This window comes from Jaculus jaculus, chromosome 8 (genome assembly GCF_020740685.1).
Source record: "Jaculus jaculus isolate mJacJac1 chromosome 8, mJacJac1.mat.Y.cur, whole genome shotgun sequence".
Classification (NCBI taxonomy): Eukaryota; Metazoa; Chordata; class Mammalia; order Rodentia; family Dipodidae; genus Jaculus; species Jaculus jaculus.
In genome coordinates, this window is record NC_059109.1 from 47,985,283 (window position 1) to 47,999,553 (window position 14,271).

General features: G+C 38.0%; 1 protein-coding gene and 1 non-coding gene across 2 annotated transcripts in view; one reads left to right on the plus strand and one right to left on the minus strand.

Moving 5' to 3' along the window:
• The window catches only part of Dcdc1 (doublecortin domain containing 1), a 485,885-nt gene that overhangs the window by 35,338 nt on the left and 436,276 nt on the right, over positions 1-14,271 (plus strand). The window contains exon 5 of the mRNA XM_004660718.2: positions 7,822-8,027. Coding sequence (XP_004660775.2) covers positions 7,822-8,027 — 206 coding nt within the window. The remainder of the gene's footprint in view (positions 1-7,821; positions 8,028-14,271) is intronic.
• On the minus strand, positions 10,002-10,106 carry LOC123463263. Its single transcript, XR_006638849.1, has one exon. It is a non-coding gene; the product is annotated as a small nucleolar RNA U13 (small nucleolar RNA).

Sequence of the window (14,271 nt, forward strand, 5' to 3'; positions counted from 1 at the left end):
GCAAGCCTGAGATTCTCTTGGTCTACATCATGAGCTCTTGGATAGCTGGGGCTATGTAGTAACACATTGACCCCTCCCCCCACAAAAAAACAACTAACTAGCCAACCATTCAAACAAAAGTTTTATATTTTTTTTTTCATTTTTATCAGTATCAAAAGAATCTGGAAAATAAAATTATCTTTCAAAAAATGACACATAATGTATATTATCTTGTATCTTAAAATTCGATTTTACTAAAGTTATTTCAGAAAACCTGTTTGAAGCTTTAGGAGTATACTATTTCTTTTAGATTTTATTTTAAATATTAAGTAGAGTGTCTCTAAAGTTAGCAGGTAGTAGAATTGCATATACATTCCTTTTTAGGACTACATTTTATTGGAATAAAATGGTAGCTTTGTACATTAATTTACCCAGTACTCATTGAATACTATGGAAGCCATCAAGTAGATAAACATGGTGTGCTTAGCCAAGTAAGCACACTGTTATAGTATAGTTCCACAGTGCAAGTCTTCTCAGAGTGGGCAAGGTAGCTAAGCAAGAAAGGGCTTCCTGAAAAAGATGACACCCAAACTTTCTTTAAGGCATGTGTAATAATTAAAAAAAATATTTTCTTAATTTATTTGAGAAAGAGAATGAAAGAAGAGGCAGATATAGAGATAGAGTGAGAGAGAGAAAAAGAGAGAGGCGAGTGGAGAAAGAATGAGCATGCCAAGGCCTCCTAGCCACTGCAAACAAACTCCAAATGCACATACCACCTTTTGTATCTGGCTCTACATGGGTACTGGGGAATCAAACTTGGTTTTAGCTTTGCCAGAAAGTGCCTGAACCGCTAAGTCATCTCTTCAACCCATGTGTAATAATTTACCTAAAATATAGTTTGGGCTTTTTCCAGTTTAATCCAACTCCTTCTGAATGTTTGTGGAAAGATTTTGTTTTCCTTAAAGAAATTCTCTGCCATTGTGGTTATCTGTGAGCATCTGCATGATAGAGCAATTATTTTTAAGTTTATGCTGGGGTAGGTAGAGAATAAGAATGGTAAATAAGTAAACACGGATAATAAAGTCCATTTTAGGGCTGGAGAGATGGCTTAGCGGTTAAGCGCTTGCCTGTGAAGCCTAAGGACCCCGGTTCGAGGCTCGGTTCTCCAGGTCCCACGTTAGCCAGATGCACAAGGGGGCGCACGCGTCTGGAGTTCGTTTGCAGAGGCTGGAAGCCCTGGCGCGCCCATTCTCTCTCTCTCCCTCTATCTGTCTTTCTCCCTGTGTCTGTCGCTCTCAAATAAATAAATAAATAATATGAACAAAAAAATAAAGTCCATTTTACATAAGTGGTAAGCAAGCAATCACACCACATATATGCTCATATATGCCTGGAGCAAGGTAACCAGACAAACTACACTGGATTTCTATCTTCTAAAAGTATAAATACGGAAAGAGGATATGAACTATTTCAGGTAGTTGATGATGCTCCTAACAACTAGAACCATGCTTGGCCTGTTGTAGGTTTTTGAACATTCTTGGATGAATGCGTGGGTGTGTGTGTGCTCCATGGGTTCAGAGAGATGACAAATCATTGTGGACTGAGGCAAAAAAGCAAATATCACACTAGATCACAAGAGGAACTCAATTCTGTGTAGGCGAAGGATGAGGTTAAAAATAACACTGCTCTGCAGATGGGGTGGAAAAATACTCTGAACTGGGTGCATTTTTTTTAAGGCAGTGTTTCTAGTCCAGACTGATTTAGAAGTCACTTTTTGTTCTAGGGTGGCCTCAAACTCATTGTGATCCTGCTACCTCAGCCACCCAAGTGCTGGGATTAAAAGCATGTGCCACCTTACCCTGCTATAAACAAGGGATTTTGGATGGTGCCAGATTATCTCTAAATTCTGGTAGATGTAGGTTTAAGGGAAGAGTCTGTATGCCATTTTATATCTTTCTTGCATAGCATTTGGCATATAGGATAGGTTCAACAACTATATGTTGTCTGCCTGGCAGATTGGCTGACTGAGTTGACTAGTAGAAGCAAAGCTGTTAGAAACCTCTCTCTAGGCAATGATTACATGGATGTCTTAGCAAAATTCAGCTGTGATTAGAGTACAAAAATGTCAGATATGAAATAAGAGAGTCAAATATAATTAGGAAGCTCTTGCAGATGACAGAAGAAAAAATGAAAAAGTGTTTCTACTTGGGAATGGAAAGCAATGGTGCTTTCTTTCAAGAGTTACTGTGAGGGCTGAAGAGATGGCTTAGCAGTTAAGGTGCTTGCCTGCAAAGCCCAAGGAATCATGTTTGACTCTCCAGGTCCCATGTAAGCTGGACGTACAGTGATGCAAACACAATGTTGCACATGCACACAAGGTGACACATGAGTCTGGAATTTGATTGTGATGGCTGGAGGCCCTGGCACACCAATTCTTCACTCCTCACTAATATATATATGGAGAGAGAGAGAGAAAGAGAGTCATTCTTTTCTTTTTTCTTGTAAGGGTCTCACACTAGCCAAGGCTGACCTAGAATTCACTGTGTAGTCACAGGGTGGCCTGGAACTCACAGCATTCCTTTTACCTTTGCCTTCCAAGTGCTGGGATTAAAGGTGTGCCTGGCCCAGAGAACCTTTTCTCTCTCTCTTTTTTTTTTTTTTGGTTTTTCAAGGTAGGGTTTCACTCTAGCCCAAGCTGATCTGGAATTCACTATGGAGTCTCAGGGTGGCCTCAAACTCACGGCAATCCTCCTACCTCTGCCTCCTGAGTGCTGGGATTAAAGGCGTGTGCCATCACACCCAGCACCCTTTTCTCTTTTTTATTTCTTCTTGTTTTTTCAAGGTAGGGTCTTGCTCTAGCCCAGGCTGACCTGGAATTTAGGCAGTAGTTTCAGGGTGGTCTTTAGCTCATGGTGATCCTCCTACCCCTGCCTCCCAAGAGCTGGAATTAAACCCGGTCCCAGGTCTTTCACTTAGATCTGCACCCAAAAGCCTGTAATGTTTATAGGCTGAGCCCTCCTCTTCACAGATGTTACTCTAGTGCCTTGATGGGTGGAGACTCAAATATCCATTGAATAAACAATTGGGGGAAATGATTATGCATTAGGGATGAGGTCTGTCTATATCACTATGAAGGAAGTGTAAACACTGACAGAAATAAGGACTATACCTGATAAACCAATGCATGCAGAAATTGTGAAACTTTTGCTTCTGATGTGTTAAATTTGAGTTGATAACAGAAAATATATGGTAGAGACAAAATAATCTAACAATTAGAAAAATGGTGTTTAGAACAGAGTGCATAATCTGGCATTACTACATACTGCCTGCAAGATAGCTATTCAGTTTCCTTACCCATAAATTAGGATAATAACATTACTTTATTATGGTTAGTATTATTATTGATTATGAAGTATTGAGAACTGAGTGGTTTAATAGCTACAAATTGCAACAGTGTCTGGATAACAGCAAGCATTATGTTCTAGGAGTTAGTGTTAACATTGTGATTTAAGGATTACTTCATGTAAAGAGACGGGGCCAGGGCTGGGACTAGGGTGGTGAGAGTGATTTGCCTATGGACAGGCTCTGGGAGGCCCTCACTCTGAGGTTTCCAGGAGGACCCTAAGAACACTTTTTGGAATTTTGCCCTACTGGTCCTTCACTCACCTCTCCCTAGTACTGGTCATGGCTAAAGTAATCAAAAGAAACCCCCTTTAGAATGAAGAGGCTCTAAATTCAAATGCAACACCTCCTCTGTGGGGTGGTTTCTGGCCACAGTGGATCTCTGGTTAGCACATGGTCCTGGGTTGTTTCTCAACCTTTTTCTTCATGTGTGTAGCCAGTTTCTTGTGGTTCCTTCTGCTCACATCCTCTGTGTGGATTCTGGTTTGGACCCTGAATGATGTAACAATTTATTCTAGAACTCTTTTTTTTTAAAGATTATTTCTTTATTTATTTTGGTTTTCTAAGGTAGGGTCTTGCTCTAGCTCAGGTTGACATGGAATACACTATATAATCTCAGGGTGGCCTTGAACTCACAGCAATCCTCCTACCTCTGCCTTCCAAGTGCTGGGATTAAAGGCGTGAGCCACCATGCCTGGCTATTTTTATTTATTTATTGGAGACAGAGAGAGGGAGAGAGAGATAGAAGGATAATGGGCATGCCAGGGCCTCTAGCTACTGCAAACAAACTCCAGATGCATGTGCCACCATGTGCATCTGGCTTATGCGGGAACTGGAGAATTGAACGTGGGTCCCTAGGTTTTACAGGCATGCACCTCAACTGCTAAGCCATCTCTCTGGCCATTCTAGAACTCTTTTTTTAAATATTTTTTTGTTCCTGTTTTTATTTATTCATTTGAGAGTGACAGACACAGAGAGAAAGGCAGATAGAGGGAGAGAGAGAGGATGGGCGCGCCAGGGCTTCCAGCCAATGCAAACGAACTCCAGACGCGTGCGCCCCTTTGTGCATCTGGCTAACGTGGGACCTGGGGAACCGAGCCTCGAACCAGGGTCCTTAGGCTTCACAGGCAAGTGCTTAACCACTAAGCCATCTCTCCAGCCCCATTCTAGAACTCTTAATAAGCACTAGGAATTCAGGAGGTGGAGGAAGACCCTAACATTTAAGGATGTGTCAGATCCTTTTGTATATAAGATCTCTAGCCTTCACCAGGTAGTGGGGTGATATTTTTCAGATTCTTTGTAGATGAGAAATCTGACATTCTGGAAAGCATAACACATCTAGAGCCACTAAGTAGCAGAGGAGGGATTCAAACCTAGCATGTATGTACACTTTATGTTTTCCTCTTGCAAAGTACTTGGAAGCATCCAAATGGTTTGAGAACACTCACTAAACTAAAAGAACTCATCAGAATTTTTTCTATTGAGAAATTGACTGTTTTGGTTTTCAGAAAGGTATTATTCAACCTAGCTTTTTTAAAAAAATATTTTTTATTTATTTATTAGAGTCGGGGGTGGGGGGAGAATGGGTGTGCCAGGGCTTCTAACCCCTGCAAACGAACTCCAGATGTGTGTGCCTCCTTGTGCATCTGGTTAACATGGGTCCTGGGGAATTGAACCTGGGTCCTTTGGCTTTGCTGGCAAGTGCGTTAACCACTGAGCTGTCCCTCCAGCTTGCTTTTTATTTTTTTTCAAGGTAGGATCTCACTCTAGCAGAGACTGACCTGGAATTCATTATGTAGTCTTAGAGTGGCCTCAAAATCACAGTGATACACCTGTATTTGCCTCCTAAGAGCTAGGATTAAAGGTGTATGCCATCATGCCTATTTCCAAACCTTAGTTATTGATTGAGGTGACTTGGTAATTTTAACTTGAACAATCCCATAGTATGTGGTTCATCCATGATGTTTCACAACATCACTTCTATCTAGTCCCAAAATGTTTCCATCATTTCAAGATAAAAGCACTTGCCCATTAAGTTTCTCATTATGACCCATTCTCCTCAATTTCAGGTCACTGTGTTCTTTTCTATGGGCCTACCTATTCTCAGTATTTCACGTAATATAACACATAACTTTATGTCTAGCTTGTTTTTGCTAAGCATAATGTTTTTGAAGCTTATCTGCATTATAGCATATATGGGTATTTCATTCTTTGAATAATATTCCATCATGCATATATACAAAAACTTGTTTATCCCATCTTCCATTGAGAGACATTTAATTTCCACCTCTTGACTAATGTCAATAGTGCAGCTATGAACATAACTCTTCTTAATAGTACTTAATTTGAGTACTTATTTTCCATTCAATGAATGCATTAAGTTTAGGTCATTTTCTTTCTTTCTTTCTTTCTTTTTCTTTTTCTTTTTTTTTTTTTGTTTGTTATTGTTTTTCGAGGTAGGGTCTCACTCTAGCCCAGGCTGACCTGGAATTCACTATGGAGTCTCAGGGTGGCCTTGAACTCACCGTGATCCTCCTACCTCTGCAAATTTAGGTCATTTTATAATTCTAGTTCCTATTAGTTTTAGTTTACAAAATGAAAAAGTATAGTAACTAATTTATGCTAAAATGTTTTTCCCTTTAGAAAGTTGATCTCATAATAATCTTGTTTCAATTTACTTTGTGAGTTTTACTAAATATACATACATGTATATATCTGTGTAGGTGCGTGAGAGAGAGGGAAGGAGAAACATGGGAAAAAACAGAGGAAGAAAGAAGAAAGGGAGATGCTACCATGGGAGCGGGTAGGACATGGATGAGCCTAACAATGGTACCAAATTGACTGTTAAATATATGTGTGTGTGTGTATATATATATATATATATATATATATATATATATATATATATATATATTAAAAAAAAAAGAAAACACCTTGAGGACTGGAGAGATAGCTTAGTACTTAAAGCACTTTCTGGAAGAGCCAAAGGACCTAGGTTGGATTCCCCAGTACCTATATAAAGCCAGATGCACAAGGTGGTTCATGTGTCTAGAATTTGTTTGCAGTGGCTAGAGACTCTGGTCTCTCTTTCTCCCTACAAATAAATAAATAAATTACTAAAAAAAATCTTGAGCAGAGTATGGTGGCACATGCCTTTAATCCCAGCACTTGAGAGGCAGAGAGAGGAAGGTTGTTGTGAGTTCAAGCACAGCCTGGGACTAGGGAGTGAATTTATGTTCAGCCTCCTGGGCTAGAGTGGAGCCCTACATCAAAGAAACAAAACAAAAGCAAAAACAAAAAAAAGCAACAACAACAAAACACTTAAATATAGTCAATATAGTCATTCTGAGACTTGAACGTTGGCAATTATGTGATTGTGTTTCATGCCAATATTGGCATTTTTTATATAAAGTACCATTTTTAGGTCAAAGAAATCATTCTGTTTTCAAAATAACTACTAACCTTGAAAGGTCATTTACAAATTTGGGTAAACAGGTAAATATAGTTATTTTAAGCTACATTTAAATAAAATATTTCTTTCATTAGGGCAAATAAGAGAAGATGATGAAGGAGGATTGTTGTGTTTTTATAATTTGTAACCTTAAAAATAGAACCTAAAACAAATTGAACATACACATAAAAGAGTAGCTCAGAGGAAAATTACTTATTTATGAAATGAAACCTCTTGAAAAGAAAGGCTGTTGACAGCAACTTAGTATTCAACATACCGCACTCCTGTTCTTACCCTTACATTTTCAGACATACATAGTAATTTAGCTGCACTCCCATTAATATTAGTGGGAGTTGGAAACTTAAATTCCTACATACATCTTTGAAAATGTATAGGTCAAAGTAAACTGTTAATGAAAATCTGTTTTTCATTTTCAGCAAAATAGTTTGAATCTCTCACCAAAGATTTTCTGGAAGGTACCTTCATTGCAGTTACAGGAGAATTACAGTGTAAGGTTACTATTTGGAGGTCATCTTCTTTAAAATGTCGATACGCAATCATAGCAGAGAGGAAAAAGAGTGCTTTTCCAATGCAAAAGAGTGCAAAAGTTCAGAACCCACGTTACTCTATAGCAATGAAAGGACATTGGACCCTCTCAGTGGACCTTTAGCTGGGTGCATGTGATCAGTGAGAGGCATGCTAAGGTGAATTTTAATTAGGACTAAATCATGGTATTACTCTTTCATACCCTGAACATCTGTTCCCTTCAGAAATGATGATTTATGCAGGCTATCAGAGCAGACAGCTTGCTACAGCTTATGTCACGGTTAGTGGGAAGCTGGTGGTATCATTTCAGGGAACCCGCATCTACATGGAGAGTGGCCAGTGTGTATGGTGGAGGGAATGGGGGAAGGGAAGCATGATGCAACCATTCTTCAATCATGAAGCCAAAAAAATAGACTTACTTTTTTTTTTTAATTGTCTTTTAGACCATCTGTTGTTAATGAAGAAAGTAACCTGGACAATGAACGGGTTGATGTTTCCTACTGATGTCAAAAAACAGAAAACCCAGCCTGTCCTCTCAACTAGAATGAAGAAACTTACTCAGAAGGCCTCAGTCCGAATTCTGTTCTTTAAGAATGGTATGGGCCAGGATGGACATGAGATAACAGTGGGAAAGGAAACATTGGAAAAGGTAATTTTGTACTGCAGGTGGAAATGTGAATCATGTTTCAAAGCTTTCATGTCTTTTGAAATGTATAACTTGTTTTTGTTTGAGAATTGGAGATATGAAGAATGACCTATAACTAAAATGCTCACCTGTTTAGAAATGTGCTTATAGCATGAACAACATGACCTGTCTCATCAACGCATCCATGCTTATTTGCTTAATATACTTAGCTATGTACCTAATAAAATGCTGTTTAAACTTGGAGGAACTTTCTAATTCATCCAACATTTACAAAATGTTTGTATTGAAGCTAGTCTAACCTGGCTTCAAATCTCAAATCTGCCTCTTTTTCTTTAGAATAAGATATAAAAGCACCTTTATTCTTGAAAGAACAAGTAAAGTCTGAAATAACTAGTATTCTGATTAAAATGTTCATATAAATTTAAAAATTAAATCTGGATAAGCCTAAGAAATATTATGTAATGATAAAACTAACTTTTTGAAAAACAGAATTTGAAATATATAAATGTCATACAAATACATAATGGTTTTTAGAAAATTCTTACCCTTCTCAGATCATATTTGATATTAAAAAGTGTGAAGGCACAGTTGAGAATTTGAAAAAAAAACTCACCTTTTTTTCTAGGAAAGGATTCTTTGGTCCATCTTAAATCAGCATAATAATCATATAGCAACTCAAATTCATTAGGAATATATTAGAGAGACATGGAGATATAACCTCAGAATCTGGGTTTGAATTCTGGCTTTGCTGTTCACTAGTGATGAGGCCTTGGACCACTTAGCTTTTTTGAGTCTCGATTTCATCATGTAAGAAGGGTGGCAATACTGACTATTTCAAAGCTGCTGTGAGGATTCATGGTGACATCATGCATCAAGTACAATAACAAGAATTCAGAAAGTTTCCAGGTTTCTGTTCTCATCTTTAGGATTCATAAATATACATCTAATAGAAACTATTTTTCTTACTAATGGGAGACACATTATCAACTTAAAATAACCATGCATACTTCTACTATACTGGGCTATTGGAAAGTGGACATTGCTTGAAATAGGTGACTAGCTGACTAGATCTTAGATATTTCTATCAAAATATTAATTTCTCCTTCTACTTCTTTATGTGGTTGCTTTGTAAAGCAACTAGTCAGGGAATTTATCAAGGAACTAAGAAACACAAGTTTTATCTCCCTTTTAATCTGCATGTTTGAATTATGAATAAAAGAAGGGACATTAGATACCAGAAAGAAATTGTGAAGACATCTTTGCTGGAGAGCTTAAAAGGATTGTTAAAATGCAGCCATTCTTGGAGACAAATGTTGAATTCATTTCAGTTCAGTCTCTGTAATTCTATGCCTTGGTGGTAAAATTGAAATAGTCACTTTTAGAGATAACATGTTCTTAAATGGAGAATTTAAGTATTAGAAAAATGTCACTGCTCCGTTTTTTGGTCACTAGAGAGCAATTCATGTAAAATAACTGTGGTGGTTTGATTCAGGGGTCCCCCATAAACTTAGGTGTTCTGAATGCTAGGTTCCCAGCTGATGGAGATTTGGGAATTAACACCTCCTGGAGGGAATGTATTGTTAGGGGTGGGCTTATGGTGTTATAGCCAGTTTTTCCAAGCCAGTGTTTGGCACACTCTCCTGTTCCTATTGTCCACCTTATGTTGGCCAGGAGGTGATATCCACCCTCTGCTCATGCTGTCATTTTCCCTGCTATCGTGGAGCTTCTCCCTCGAGCCTGTAAGCCAAAATAAACCTCTCTAGTGGAGATGCCAGGACCACTAGATGGCTGCTAAGGAAAGTTGCTGGCCGATGAAGTTTTCCAGGACACTGAGTAGACTAGCTGGAGGGTGGAATTGAAATGCCAGAGACTTGTTGCTGGTTAGAATTAGCTGACTTGGAGATCTGTGACTAACTAGAGTTGTTGGACTTGAAGCTACAGAGTTTTATGCTTGCCCTGTTTTTTTTTTTTTTTTTACGTCAGACGGGTTATGTGCCAGAGCGTAACAAGGTTTAGTGGGAGGCACACGTCACACAAGAGCGTGAACACCCAATCATCACGCTTATGAACCAATAAAAGGATCTGCCCTGGTTGTTTTAAATCTTGTATTGACTGAATGTTTCTTTGCTATGCCCAATGCCAACTTTTGCAGTGTGAATGTTTATTTTGTGCCATTAAGCCTTTTGGGGGGAATTTTTTGGTATTATGACTCAGTTAAAAGAGTTTGGACTATGGAGATGTATGAACATCATTGGAATTGATAAAAACTATGGGGACTTTTAAAGTGAGATGAATGCATTGCATTGCATTACATCATGTATGGTTATCAGTTTATGGAGGCCAGGGGAAGAATGTGGTGGTTTGATTCAGGTGTCCCCCATAAACTTAGGTATTCTGAACGCTAGGTTCCCAGCTGATGGAGATTTGTGAATTAATGTCTCCTGGAGGGAGTGTACTGTTGGGGGCAGGCTTATGGGTGTTATAGCCAGTTTTCCCTTGCCAGTGTTTGGCACACCCTCCTGTTGCTATTGTCCACCTTATGTTGGTCCGGGGGTGGTGTCCAACTTCTGCTCATGCCATCATTTTCCCCTGCCATCATGGAACTTCTCCTCGAGCCTGTAAGCCAAAATAAACCTCTTTTTCCCAGAAGTCACTCTTGGTTGAGTGATTTCTACCAGCAATGTGAACCTGACTGCAATAATAATCAAGGAAGTCTTCAGATTCATTTATAATTTGTAGGATTTTAAGGCATTTCACAATTCTGGGCTAGGGAGATGGTTTACCCTTCGGTTATAAAAGCTGCTGGCCCTGGTTCAGTTCCCCAGCACCCACATGAACTCAGATGCATGAAGTGACACAGCAGCTAGCATTTGCTTGCAGTGGCAACAGATCCTGCCTCCTCCCACTATGTGTAAATAAATTAAAATGTATTTTTTAAAAATTTCAAAATTCTTAAAACTCATGATGGGACATGATTAATGTGTTTATAGATATTTAACTAAATATCACTTTGAAGAATGAAAGAAAAAGAAAAGAATGTATAGCCAAATAGTGGCCTTTGATGTCTATGTGAACTTTGGGGAAAAGGATAAATAAAGTAATTATTTTGTAAGTTAAATTTTAATTTTGAAAAAAAATTAAAATATTTTTATTTATTTTCAAGCAAAAGAGAGATAAAGAGAGAGAAAAAGAGAGTACACTAGGGTCACTGCAAAGCAACTCCAGATGCATGTGTCACTTTTTGTATCTATCTTTATCTATACTAGGGATACTAGGGATCAAACTCAGAACATCAGGCTTTGCAAGTAAGTGCCTTTTACCATTAAGGCATCTCTCTCAGTAGTAGAAATAAGAAAGTGAAGTAGTCATAAAAGAATTACAAATTATTTTATCTTCCATGGTAAAATATTAGAAATGTTAGGGTTTTTCCCCCAATTATCACTAAGTATACTAAAAGTGAAAAAGAATGAGGCCAGGTGTGTAGCGCATGCCTTTAATCCCAGTACTTGGGAGGCAGAGGTAGGCGTATCACCGTGAGTTTGAGGCCACCCTGAGACTGCGTAGTGAATTCCAGGTCAGCCTGGGCTAGAGTGAGACCCTACCTCAAAAAACAAACAACAACAACAAAGAGAGAGAGAGAGAGAGAGAGAGAGAAAGACAGAGAGAGAGAGAAGGAGAGAAAGAAACAGAATGAGAAAAGAGTGGGATATGGTGCAAGTTATTGTGGGGTGAGGAAAAAAATTACTGAGAATGAATGATAAAGTAAGGTAGTTAAAGCAGAAAAGTCATGTGAGTTCAGAATGCACCCAAGGAGGAATGACTGTATTTTAATAATAAATGGAAATTCATTGACTTGTTTCAAGTGGAAATTTTTAATGAAGATCAAAATCATATTTTTAGTAAAGTTGGGGCTACCAGAGATTGCATATCCATTTGAAAGTCGAATCTGATAGTTTTAGAAATACTTAGTATGGTTTTAAAGGCCACATGGCATTCACTGCTATAGGGGATATACCAAACGTATATATTCACGGGATCAGAAAGATATCAAGAAAAACTGAACAAAAGCTGGCAAGTAAAGGTAAAAATGAAAGGTACAGATACCAGATTGTTGAAGGTTATGATCATGGCTGGATACCTTTTATTCTCTCCTAATTAACTCTTTAGACTCATAGTTTAAGAAGTGGTGTTAAGCTGCATGGATATTATACATAAGAACATTTCCTTTATAGAAAATGATTGTTTTTTTTTTCTCTAAGAAAGTGATGATGATTCCTTGCTTTTTGCATGTTTTTATGTGTACTTTATTAATATCCTAAAATCATACCACTGAAGAAAACGATTTTAAAAGATAATCGAATTTACTGAAACCATGAGAAAGGCTCTTGTCCTGTGGCTGGTTTGGAATTGTTGTTTTATGTTATAGGTTTTCCTAAATAAGAATTTTCTCTCAGTTTAAAAGAGCTAGCCAGGCATAGTGACACATGCCTTTAATCCCAGCACTTGGGAGTCAGAAGTAGGGGCATCTCCCTTAGTTCAAGGATAGCCTAGGACCTTAGAGTGAGTTCCAGGTCAGCCTGAGTAGAGTAAGAAGATACCTTGAAAAACAAAACAAAACATACATATATATATATATATATATATGCACACACACATATATTCCACAGAAAACTCCCTGCCTTATTTCCTGATGGCAAATGTATAGTTAGTTACCTGAATGTTTTGATTGAGGAAAAGAGAGGGCGTGGAGTGTTTTACTGTTTTATTGACTGGTTGTCCAGATTTAAAATTACCTGATGCTTCAAATTTCTGAGTCTTTTTGGAGTTCTGCAATATGATTTGAGTTCACTTCTGCTAGCTCACACCTCAGTTGTTCTGCTAAATTATCTTCCCTCAGTTATGGTACTCTATAATTATTAGTTTTTGCTGTGTGGTTGGTGGGGAGAACCATAGGTTGTTCTTTTGTTGTTACTAGTGATGTTTATTTTTTTTAATGGACCATTTTTATATATATAGTGTATTTTGATCATAATCTCCACCTGTCACATTCTCTTGTCCCTCCTTCTGGTGTGCCTTCTATTGAAGAGTTCATCTTTCCAGCTAGCCCTTCTACTCATACACCTTCCTTCTCTCTTTGTATTTGTGTGCCCCTCTGAGTTTAACTAGGGCTGCCTGCAGCAGCATGGGTGGGGGATTATCTCCAGATCACTTGCAGTTTACCATTGTGAAAATGCCTCTCATTGCCTCAGCAAGCATTAACTGCTAATAACCTGTCAGGAAGGGATGGTGGCCTCACGCACTACTCCACCATCCATGAGATGAAATATTAATAGTCCAGTTGTGCAGGTAAAATCAACAGCAGCTGTGAGTTCCCGAAGGCAATGCCCGTCATGTCTGGAAGGCAGTGTTCCACAGCACTCATTCTCAGGCAGAAAGGCTGACTTTCAAAAATAAAAAGTAATGTTAATAATTTCTTCTTATTACTGTTGATTGTTTTTAACCAGTGTCTTGGAGTTTATGCATAGTAATTAAAAAAAACCATAACATTAGGCTAATTGAATGAGAATAGATTTCTTCCTTCTGTCATAGGGAAACATCATATGCTTACTGTAGGGAAAGGGTTTGTAATATTTTTAAAGTATGGTCCAGAGAACATCTGCATTAGAATTGTCTGGGTTTTGTGTGAAAAAGCCTATTGAATTAAGAATATTTTCAACACAGAGCTGAGGAATCTGAATTTTTTTAAATTTTCTTTTTAAAAATATATTATTTATTTATTTATTTGAGAGAGAGAGAGAGAGAATGAATGAGAATGGGTGCACCAGGGCCTCTAGCCACTGCATACAAACTCCAGATGCATGCACGCTCTTGTGCATCTGGCTTACGTGGGTCCTGGATAATCGAACCATGATCCTCTGGCTTTGCAGGCAAATGCCTTAACTGCTAAGCCATCTCTCTAGTCCAGGAATCTGAATTTTAACAAATGTCTTCTGATGATTTCTATCCAACTAAAATTTGGAAACTCTTATTCTAATGTTTGAGAATAAAGTTATGAGTTGATGACACTTATTTTTTCACTGTTTTTTAATTGATGTGTAAAAAATTATACACAGTTAAGAAATATCATGTGATTAATATTTTGATATAAGTTGTATAACATTCAAATCCATGTAAATTTACCTGTCTTCTAAATATTTAATATTTTTTTGTGGGAAAACATTGACTTTTCATAGAGTTGTGGGTAGCT